Below are 11798 nucleotides of genomic sequence, written 5' to 3'. Positions count from 1 at the left end.
AGCGTGCATTTGATGTGGCTGATCTGATGGAGATGCAGTGGGAACAATCAGCTTTCATGCTTGTGCTTCTTTAAAACCAAATACTCTTTATCGCTACTTCCTCATGCACTCACATACAGTGGCTTTCTTTCCTGCTCTTGTTTATTGAATGGTTATCAATTATTCAAATTATTATGTGATTCATATATGGAAATTCTGTTTACACAGGAACCTGTTTTCTTCCTCTTCTCATCAAGTTTGGTTTTCTCTCAATCTCTCTCTCATGCACACACACCAGCTTTTCATGGCTGATGTTTTTACAAAACACTCTGAGTCATGATTATGTAAAACTCTGTTTATATGATTCATGTATGAAAAATAATGTTCATGTTTGAAGTACACAGTAAAAATATAATGTATAATCCACATAAAAACATCACCAAAGCCTGAAATGTAATGAGCCCAAAGTAACAAAATCTCTCTATTGATTACAAATTGAAATAAACAATTCAAAAAACAACAAGCTCATATCTTATCGCAGGAAAGTGACAATTGAAACTGTTGCTTAGGTGCTGCGTATTTGCAATTCGTGCGCGATGTATTCACAACACCCCACTGCATTATGGGTGTTATTATGAAACCCTGCTACTTAATGCAAGAAATGTTTTTTTTATTTCATGTGACAGTTCAAAGCAGGCCTGTCTCTGCAGCTTTACACACTACGCTGCCTTTAAAAATTGCTGCGGCTTACTCAGGCAAACAAAAGGGCGCCTCACATCGCAAGTTCATCAGTGAGTCAAACAAATCCCACCACAGTATGCACAGCCAAGTCATTTTCACATGGGTAAAAACATAAACGCGGTATTAATTTCCTGCTTGCAGAGATGAAGAAATTAGTTGAGGCTACTGCTCCCAGTTCTCTTCCTGTCAGTTGTGATAGCATTGGCCTCCTGTTGTTTGTGTTCCTTATCTTTCTCAGTCTTGTTAGCTTCCCCACACAAGGCCTGGAGCATGTGACAGGACATGCACCTGCAGAGGCAACTTTTAACCCCTTGCTTCAATTTGTCGACAGTTCCTCTCACAGCGGAGGAGGAGAAGTAGAAAATAAAGGGGTCCAGACAGGCGTTGAAGGTGCTGCACAGCAGAGCTTTGTCTCTCCAATCGGGACTCTTCTTTCTGATAAAGCCCACAATGTGTGACACGTTGTAGGGGCCGAAGCACAAGGCGAAGACGACGAGTGTCCCCATTGCCATGCCGATGGCCCGCAGGCGGCGGCGGCGGTCGATGTGGTGTAGCTTGGACAGAATCCTGATGAAGTTGATGTAGCAGTAACTGGAAATGAGGAAGGGGATGCAGAAAAGCACGATGCAGAGCTCCAAGCGCACAGGCAGGAGGACCTTCAGTTGGGCATCAGTAAAATTTTCATAACATACATCCTTCCTGCTTTCAGGGATGGCGAAGGTGGAATTTATGCCATGTTCTTGTCCAATAAATGGCACTATGAATACAATGCTCAGGTGGAGGAAGGAGAAGATCCAGAAGAAGATGCTGGCAGCGACAGCATAAATGGGTCGGCGCTTCAGGGTGTGCTTGATTGGGAAAGCGACACCCAAGTACCGCTCTACACTGACGGCAGTGAGGAAGAAAGTACTGTTATAAATGGTCATGTAGAAAACAAAGCCAGACAGTGGGCACAGTGCATAGGGCAGGTTCCACTTCATATCGTCCATGGCTTCCTGCATCTTGAAGGGCAAAAATAGGAGGAAAAGTAGGTCAGAGATGGTCAGGTTGAGCAGAAGGATGTCGATTGGTGTGGGTTTTTGCTTCACTTTCTTCCAAAAGGTGTAGAAGGCCAGGACATTGGTGGGGAAGCCCAGCACAAAGGTGATGATGTAGACAGAGAGACACAGCCCAGTGTGGCACTCCTGCATGTTGTCTTCAGATTTATTCTCGCACAAGTGTCAGGGATTGAGATGTGTCACATTATATCCTTGACTCTGATTCTGAGGATAAATGGGCCACTGCACAGGAATGTTTGATCTGTCATGCGGTCCAAACCAAAGGACACAAAGGCTTCTTATTTGGTCAGTGGCCTGGAAACAACGCGACAGGACAAGATGGTTTCACTGTTTTTACGAGTAACCCGACGCTCATCTTTCCCTTGAGGTCTGAGTTCTGATGATAAGAGAGAGTAGAAAGTTATTACTCCACTGTTCGACAAAATAATTCACCATACAGGTCCAATACTACTTTGTTTTTATTCAGCTATAATGAGGATTATATGTTCACTTTTAAGCAACAACACTTGGAGAAAAAAAATTCCATATAAAGCAAAAATTGACTATTTGTTTTAGAAGTTATTTTGTTCTGTTTTTTTTACCCTACCAGTTTTTTTTTTTTTTAACAAATAAAACTTTGTTAGAGGTTTGGACCCCTAAATGAACTGATTGCAGTTCTGGGATATTTTGTAGATGGAGATAAACCTAAATCTTTATTATTTGGATCATGATATACTGCAGGGACTGTATGACAGTCCCTGCAGATTTAAAAAAAAAAAAATTCACTAAATTTTGACACTTAGATTTCAATTAAACACCTTTCAAGGATAAGATAAGTTTCTATCTTGCTTTTTTTCATAGGTGGTCAAGTTCAAAAGACTTTTAAGGAATTAAATTACAACAACCCTAAAAAGGTCAGTGAAATCAGTAGTGTGATTATTTTCTAATTATTTGTTAAAATTTAAGTATGAATGTGTTTTAGTTCAACAAAGTCACCATCATACTCATTGCCAGGGTGATATGATCACAATTAGGTCAAATAATACTTAACACTGAGGCTGTTGAATTATTACAAATGGCTTGCCACAAAAGTGCTTCGATATGATGAATAGGTGTCCTGTGAGATTGCTTAAGCTATCCCTCTAATCCACTTCTCTCATTTATTTTTTTGTTGTGACAAAAACTAAAAATAAAAATAAAAATAAAATACAACATTCTGTCTTCTGAGTTGTAATCGCCTGTCACAGTTGTGTTCCTTGTGTGACCCACAGGAGGCATCAGTGTGTAGATTACTCCCACAACCCCACTTTTATTAAGCTAACTTTAGTTTGGGAAGCATTTTTCTTTTGAGAAATGTTTGAAAGAAAAATGTCTCTTAAACTTTAAGAACCTTCAAATAAATTATGAACACCATTTAAGTCAGTGAAATAGAAATAAATATAAATTAATCTGAAAAGGAAGGTTTTGTGTCTAAATTTGATCAAAGAAATTATTATTTATTCAATTACTAGCCCACATTAACAATAAAGTCAAAAAGTGCAGATAACCTGAGACCTAGCTTGTAGTAAACAAGTCCAAATGACGTTTTACATTTTTCAAATATCAGCATAAAACTTAATTCTTAAGGGAATCAAGCACAGATTTCAATACTGCTAAAAGAAAACAAAAAACAATTTACGAAAACATTTTAAAATAAAAGCTAAGTATTTCTTACCTCTTCCTTAAATGGTTGTATCGATTCAACTGTTCACTTGAGCAGATGAATCTCACCTCATATAGCTTAGTAGTTTAGCAAGAGGAAGTACTGTTTACTTCCTTCCTTGAGATGTGATGAAACAAAAAAAGTAACACTAATTAAAGTAACCTGCAGAAGACTTCCTCTTTGTATGGTGGGGTTTTTTTTCTCCCACTCACAGTTTACGTGCTCTACCTCCACAAGCTTTCAAATCAAGAGAAATAACACATGTAATAGTGGCTTACCTCCACTGCAGACATACTTGGATGGACCAACATGCCGCGATTGCTCAGCTGTTATGTTTAATATTTTCCATTCACCAGCCTTCAAATCCAATCTGCCTCTGCCTGCCACAGCCCCTTATTTACATGATAATCTAAACATTCAGCACTGATAATAGAAATTATTATTAGTGAGACACGCCACAATTTATCCTCCACATTCGCCAAACATAGTTTCCCTGGTAACAGCTGGCCTTTTCCCTCTATGACAGTCACAGACAGTCTCTGCAGTCCTTTTTGATTCCAGACGGTTAAATCGTGTTTAGTAGTTCATGTCATCACGTGACGCAGGTAAATGAGGTGCTTTGTGAAAGAGATGTCCCTCCCTGCAACAACATGTAGTAAAGCCATCTATATGACTGTCAAATAGAGGCTTATAATGCCCTGTGGTACGAAGAAAAGTAAACCAAATTAATGTGAACTTTGGCTTACATTTAGAGGAATAGTTAATAATTTATTCCTGAATAAAGCTCAGTCATGTCAGACATCATAGACTGTCTATGAATGTATTAAAAATTGGAGCCAGCAGGTCAGATTTGTCTTGAGTAGGTGATAGAGCAAGCGAAGATAGCCCTGGTTAATTTTTACAAAGTCACCTACGCAGGCTTTTGAAGTTATTATGACTCAGAGGAGTATGGAGTCCTTTTGATGTTACTAAATATATGCAATCACTGAGTTGGTTTCACTTAAAGTAATTATTTAAACACTTGACTTGTGAGGTGAGTTTCAGGTGTTTTGCCAGACCTATTTAATAATCCTTTTTAACTTTGTCACTCACTTCTAGGAGCAGCTATTGATCTTTTTGTTTCTTAAACCCTCTTTATGCTGTTTTTCACATGGAGTAAAAAACAAACAAACTGTGTTTATGTCTCAATTTTAGCATTCCTTGCACAATCCTGGACATGGTAGATAATGCAAGCGTCTGTAACACTGTAAGACGTATTTTTACAGAGTGACATCAGAGAATTTTGGAGAAATTGTCTGACCACCAGCGTCTCAGTTGTGATGCTGCGTGGTATGTCATCATCATCTTACAAAACCGCTTGAGAAAGTAGAAAATTCGAGCTTTCGGCACGAGGCAGAAGCACAGATCAAAAAGGATTTGCAAACAGGGTATCGCTTTGCACTTTAACATTTTCTTATCTTTTTAAATGCCGTCTGAGTCAGAACATAATTTTTAAATTAAAATTATCGCTACTAGCAATGGAAATATTTAGTTCATTATGTGCAACAAAGTTTAAATCCAACATTTTTTAGTGTATGAACTAATTTAAATTTACCTTGAATATAATATACAAAGAGCATTGTTAAAAGTATTTGCCCCTACAGAAATATTTTGTGTTCTGCTTCTTTTTTTTCTTTGCCACATTGATGAAAAAAAAAAAAAAAAAAAAAAAAAAAAAAAGAGCAATTTCCAAGGCTTTGGTGCTTTAATGAACCACAGTAGGAAATCAGTGTGAATCCACAAATGGAGAAGATGGACCACTGAAAAACCAGGGAAGGAGTGACTGGTCAGCCAAACACTCCAAACGTCCATCCACAACTCATCCAGGAGATCACAACATGTGAGGCACTATAATTGTCACACATTCAATAGGTTGATATTTAATTAATCAGACGAGAGGGACATTATTGTTCACGTAGCTTGAATAATTTTTTTAGTCAAGTGATCAAGAGAAAACCGCATTTTGTGTGATCGTTTGATCATTTAAGATCAAATAAGTTTGATTTTAAACTTTGAATGTGTATAAACAGCAAAATTAGAAGAGGAAATTGTTTTTGAAGAAATCTGTGATGGGTTACAACACTGCATTTGAAAGGTCAAATTAAAAAATTCAGTGTGTGGGGTTAAAATGTGAGTGAAAAAAAATAATTAAAAATTGAGAGTCTATGTGTAAAGTCCAGATCCAGGGGTCTTCAAATTCAATCTTCAAGGACCAGTCTCCTGCAACTTTTAGATGTGTCTCTGCTTCAACACCTGAGTGACAGAATGAAATCATTAGACTCCAACTTGAAGAATTATGTCGGTCAGTTCTTAAATGAAGAAAATTATATGTTTCAATAAACTTACCTAAGCTCTTTAAAACACATGGAGCTGTGAAAAATAAGGTTTTATGAAAACCCTAGTTTACTTTCTCAATATACAAAAGTTGAGTCAGTTGGTAAGTGAGGTTAAAAATGTTCAAAGCTTATCCTAAATAGCTGCTGCAAAGAGTTGTTCTTGGGCTCAACAGGTTTCCATTAACAGTAATTTATGGAAAGTTAGACATCACAGTCGGCTTTAAAATGAATCAAACTCATGCAACTGCTGTATCATCAATGATAACTACCAAGAATCATGGGTAAACAGACAGCTGGATGAGACGTGTATTTCAGCCTGTCAGCCCCATCATGTCTGCAGCTGTTAAACATGATTCAAAGTTTTGCTATTAATTGAAACAAGGAATGAGCTTCGTTGCAGCGAGTGAACAAGGGAATATTTGAAACACAGCACCCTGTTACATCTCTTATACACAAATCACACAATTAAGTATTTATGCACATTCCAAGAGAACTAATGTATATGACGATGGATTTGTAAGTCCTTTTTATGACTGCTGAACTGGCTGATCACATATTTTGTTGGGGTAAAGCTAGCAGAGTAGAACATTTACAATTGTTTGCAGTTAAATATGTGAAAATCTGTCAAATGACAATCCTTAAGCAGTACTGCAAATAGATTCATAGGGGTGTAAGCTCAGGTCATCATTTAATTCAGTCTTAGTTGATGGTTGGAATCCATCATGGCTGGTAAATTTTCTGTAATTTTCTGATCCAGTATATGAGGCTGAAACTCTTGCAACTGGAACACGACTTCTGTCTAATCTTTGTTGGATTGTAGTCCATATGAGTTGTATTCATGAGGGAAGATGTCTGTCTGACCAGAAGAATTCAGATTAACTTTTGTTTATTTTAGCCAGTTAATCACATAGTCTCCACTACTGTTCTCTCCATCTAGTGTGCATGTGTGCGTGCCTGCATGTGTGTATGTGTGTTTGCTTGACAAAGTTTTTAAAGGTGTATTTATAGTTTTACAAAACGCTTATGGTGACGCACAGCAGGCTCAGCTGTTATTTGGTGTGGTTTAAAAAGGAATTGAAAATTACGATGGAAATACAATGTTCCATGGTTAAAAACCCAAATATTTTTTCTGGATGCTTTTTCATATTAAAAAGGGATTTTTTTTCTTTCTACTGTCACCACATGGATGCTCTGTATTTGACTTGCTGTAAAATCAGTGACTGAATGTGAGTGAAAGTCACAATTTTGACCTGCTCTTCACCTGACAGGTTTAGAAGACTATACAAATTTCCGAGATACGAATGTAATTTTCCACTGTGCAACAGTCTGATGTATAATCTGTGGAAAACCAGATTAATAGAGCAATATGAAAAAAATGCATAATGACGCTTGTGTGGTCTCTGAGGTAATAGCAAGAACTGTGCTGCATTGTGCCTGTTCTTATGTGTCCTTACGTAACATCTGTAACAGAATGACAAGTTGGACATCTGTCCCTGTCTTTTCTTTTGCAAATTTTAGAAATGAGGATGAAATTCAAACTTTTCAGCTTTTAAACCTTTAGAAAAAGACATTATAAAGGAGTAACTTCTAGCTCTATCGTTCTAGTTAGCCTGACTGCAAAAAAAATGGACTGTTGACTCAGATCTTTATTGTGGTAGTTCCAGGTCTTTTCACCACATTTTCAGAATCAGCACATTACACTATTTAAAAAGGTCGTGTAGTTTCATCAGCTGAAATAGTGCATCAAACTCCTCGTTTTCACATTTTGTCACGTAACAGTTATAAATTTCAGTGTTTGATATTGGGACTTTACATCTTGAGCCAACATGAAGAAGTGCATGATTCTGGACAGTAAAGGTTGTTGACAAAGTTTCTAGAAATTAAAATCAACAACCTGTGGCAAGCTTACTTATTAATATGTTGCAAAACTACATTTCACTACGATTTCTGTAGTAAATCTTCCTCTCAGCCAGTTTTGCAGATCTAGAGTTTGAACCATTGTCCATTAGCTGCTAATTTGCTCAATTTTAGTCAGACTGAATAAAAACTGTAAATTAACATAAATTTTGAAGTACTGCCAAAGATGATCAACTGGATGGTAGTTGAGACTAAGACTGGGTCATTCTTCCTGTCTCTGCTAAAAAGTAGCATCCCCTCACAACCCTGCTTTGTTTCACAGTATTGATGACGTGTTAGGGATCAGATCCAATGGTAATTTTCCTCCCTGCAGTTTTTGCACGCAGACCAAAATGGAACTTTTATCACATAGTGCTATGTTCCCCTCTGACCTTAAACAAAGTTTCTTACATAGCTTGCTTTTTGTCATTCTGAATATGAATTCCAGATTTGTGAAGTGAGGAATAAATTCTTGTGTTAACAAATTGTCTCTGACTGTGAGTCTCTGCAGCTATACAGAGTTGGCATGAGTTCCTCCCACTTCACAAATATGCACTATTTTGTGTTGGTCTGTGACATAAAATCCCATTGAAATTGACTGACATTCGTACTTGTAACATGACACAAACGGATACAACCTCTGTAAATAAAAAAGGCCAAACCATGTTTTGTTTACTCATACCTATAAAATATTCAAAATTTAGCATCCAGCCAGCTGCCACAGACAACTGTCTCAGAAAAATAAACTATTCTCCATTAGATCTGGTTTGTTTGAAAACAGGCTATGAACAGCAGCATCAAAAACCCGAGGCGCTCACAACATAGCTGGTCATAGCTGATGCAATGACATGATATTTGTGACAGACCGTAGAAAATAGAACAAGGACATGGTTCAAAAGTGTTGCTGAGGTTCACAGAAAAGAGTCGTCAGAGCAACACTCTGTGTGGTCACTGGAGCAGCACGAATACAATCATGCATTACAAGAGCAATGGGTAGAAAGTAATGGTGTGTGACCGTATCAGGCCATGTTGATGAAAAACTTCAACAGAAAAAGTTCAACAATTATGCTTAATGGAGCTGCTAATTAGAATTTCATTATACTAAAATATTTTTAAGGGTTTTTGATGTGAAAATATCAGAATAGTTAATAAAATCTACAGCAGCCAAAAAGTAGATCATGCATCTGTTTCCCTGCACCCAATAGAAAAGGACAGTTTGGAGTCCAGTTGCCATGGCTGTTAAGAACAGAGAGTGAGAGGGCTTGTGTTGTTGAAGAGCACAAACATGCTGATGTAGAGATGAGTGGCTCTGCTGCGTTATCAGCATTTGTTTGAGAAGCAACTGGAAGAGTTTGAGATGACTGTGCGGTGGAATAAAGTGGGAAATACTGTGTGCTTTAATTTCTTCATTTACTGTAAATTGTAAGAGTAAAATAAAATAAAATAAAAAAAACCTCAGCTTCCTGAGCTCTTCGGAGAAAGGAGAAGGAAATAAAGTTTGAAGAAATTCTCTGCTGAGGTAACCACCAGCACATGCAATGTGAAACATTTTCTAACATCCCTCACTCAGCTCAGCTGATGGTGTGAAGATGCTCTGATCAGATTTCTGTTTATTTTTAGTTGAAAGTTACGGTGGTAAAAAGCCAATCTGATTCAAATCTCAAATCTTTCCAGTTGTGAAATGTCCAAAAAAGCTTAAAAATAAATAAAAAAAATAAATGAAAAGTGAGGGAGATTTGTTTTTTCTGCTATTGCATTTCATACTTAATGTAGGTCAGAAGGGAATCGAAAAGGTAGAGTTGGATTTTGCTTCATTAATGTTTCTTATTGTTATACTGCCTTCTTATGTATCTGTATCTTTAAAAAATATCACTACAGCTGACGACCTAATTTAGCTCCTGCATTTGCTAGCAATGCTTTGTTCTGCACATCTAGAATGCAAATAAAAGCAAAAATAGTTCCTAGTTCTGACTCAAGTCTTCACTTTGTCTGAGCTTTTTTTAAGTTGCCTGGGAGTGGAAAAGAAAACTGCTGTGTGGTTTTGTGAATAAAAATTGGAAATGCACACTTTATGAGGTGAAGAAAAGAGGAACAAGTCAATTCTCTCCTGTGTCAAGGCACCATTAAAGAAGAATGCATGCAGATATTAGAGGAAGGCTTTCAGTGAGAAACTGAACTGCTAAGAGATACTAGTTTGTAAATCATAACATACAAACCACCACCTGTGGAAAGGGTCAAAGATAGTAGGTACAATATGGGATGGGTCGAGGCCAAACCTTTTGTAATCTGATCTTCGGCTACTGAAGATGGATTCAGGTTCCACTCTGTTATTGTTTAATTTTAGCTTTAGCAATATTTGTTTGCTTGAAGAAATAATCTTTTTGTTGACCTAATGTGTTACATCCATCACCCACCACAAGGGGATTACACTTCAAACTGTCTCCTGCTAATTTTAGTTGTTCTGTTTTCATCTACGAAGTGTTTTAATTAAGTCTATGAGAAGGATTTACCACATCATGACGTTAATTCGTCCATCTTCACAGTTTATCTGACCCACATCTCACAGAATTCCCAGCTTCTTATCATCACAGAGAGTTAGGGTTCAGAGTAATTGCTGTCTGAAGGAAGACAGTTCCTCCCCACACATCATGTAGGGTCTCCCACAGAAAGAAAGAATGCATCTAAAATCTGCTGCCATCTTGTTCTGGGGCGTTTGAAATAAAAACTTCATTGTGTTACATCAAGGAGATATCTCAACAATTAAGAGCTTGCTGCTCTGTGCATCACAGACTGGAGCATCCCAGAAGCTTGCTTCACTAATCCCTCTGTTAATACCCAGAGCATGAACCTATAAGCTCCCTTATGTTTGGGGTGGAGGGAAGAGAATGACAACATAATTCTCTCAACCCAACAGAAGAGTTCAGTCGGAGCTAAGCTACCGTGTTGCTATTTGAAGAGTGATTTTGTGGCCAACATGGCTTGGGCTGATTCCATTCCCAGTGACACATTAATGAAATAAAGCTTGCCATGTTAAAAAGATAATCCTCCACATTCCACTAGCAACCTTATCTAGAATGACCTGAGTCCAAGAAACAGGACAGGGAAAAAAACTGGGCGTAAAAATAGAAAACACTTAAGGGCCACCGAGACAAAATTGATTTTCAGACCTTGGCTCCCCTCCCATTTCAAGTAATCACATTCATAATGATCAAATCAATACCTTTTATACAGAAACAGCAAAAGGAAATTCTCCAACAGACTCATTTTGAAATGCCAGATATGTGCAAACACTATTGCAGTAATTATGTTCTCTTGTGAACACAGAAACTATGACAGTTTCAGGAAGAAAAACAAAGCGCACAGCACACAACAGAACAATGGGTGCAGATGTGGGTTTATTTGATTGTGTGTGTTTCTGGAAGAACACAATCAGGACCAACACTGGCTAACCTATTTGGTTTTTTTTAGGATAGTCGGTTGGTTTGAGTTTTGAAAGAAGATGTTCTTTCAAAACATGCACAGTTCACAATCACCCAGAAACTTAGAAATATTCTACCAGCAAAAAGATTTAACATGTTTCTCATTGTATTACATTACAACCACTAACTGTTCTGTGAAGACCTCAGAAGTTTGTCAGAGAAATCTGGTGAATAAACAGCATCCTGTAGACCAATGAACACAGCTGGTTGGGGCTAAGCTTGGGGAGAAATTTTAAAGTGGAAATAGGTTATAAAATAATGTCCCGAGCTCAAAGAGCCCCGCGTAATAAATCATGTGAAAATGGAAGGAGTATGAAAACCTATCAAGACTGAAAGACTGTCTGAGAATGCTAATCAGAGAAGCAGGAGGAGCGGCAGCATTTCAGTTTAGGTGGGAGAATCTGTGGACAGAACTATTAGATGAAAACTCCACAGATGTTGCCTCTGTAAAAAAGTGAAAAGGGCAATGAATTGGAAGGGAAAAGAAAATTAAGCCTTTTAGTTTAAAGATCAGAGGAAACAGAACAAAGAAGACGCTGTGGTCACAACCAGTGACAGGGTAATGGGTCAGAGTTCATGGGCTACACAT

The 11798-nt window shown here is 37.6% G+C and overlaps 1 protein-coding gene across 2 annotated transcripts; it reads right to left on the bottom strand.

Moving 5' to 3' along the window:
* Window positions 1–319: 319 nt before the first annotated feature.
* Window positions 320–3801, bottom strand: LOC129370884 (free fatty acid receptor 2-like). 2 transcript variants are annotated; one of them, XM_055047144.1, is made up of 2 exons: window positions 3738–3801; window positions 320–2154 (listed from the first exon to the last, which is right to left on the bottom strand). In XM_055047144.1, exon 2 carries the CDS (start codon window positions 1908–1910, stop codon window positions 873–875), a length of 1038 nt encoding a protein of 345 aa, XP_054903119.1. In that variant the 5' UTR covers window positions 1911–2154; window positions 3738–3801; the 3' UTR covers window positions 320–872. The 2 variants fall into 2 exon arrangements, with proteins under 2 accessions (XP_054903119.1, XP_054903117.1); XM_055047142.1 differs by lacking the exon at window positions 3738–3801 and adding an exon at window positions 3472–3509.
* Window positions 3802–11798: the final 7997 nt, after the last annotated feature.

Source organism: Poeciliopsis prolifica, unplaced genomic scaffold (assembly GCF_027474105.1).
Source record: "Poeciliopsis prolifica strain line A6 unplaced genomic scaffold, Auburn_PproV2 SCAFFOLD025, whole genome shotgun sequence".
NCBI lineage: Eukaryota > Metazoa > Chordata > Actinopteri > Cyprinodontiformes > Poeciliidae > Poeciliopsis > Poeciliopsis prolifica.
This window is presented reverse-complemented; position numbering and strand designations above follow the sequence as displayed.

Bases quoted from the DNA above. Each gene is read 5' to 3' on its own strand.
- LOC129370884 (XM_055047144.1), bottom strand. From the start codon at position 1,910: ATGCAGGAGTGCCACACTGGGCTGTGTCTCTCTGTCTACATCATCACC.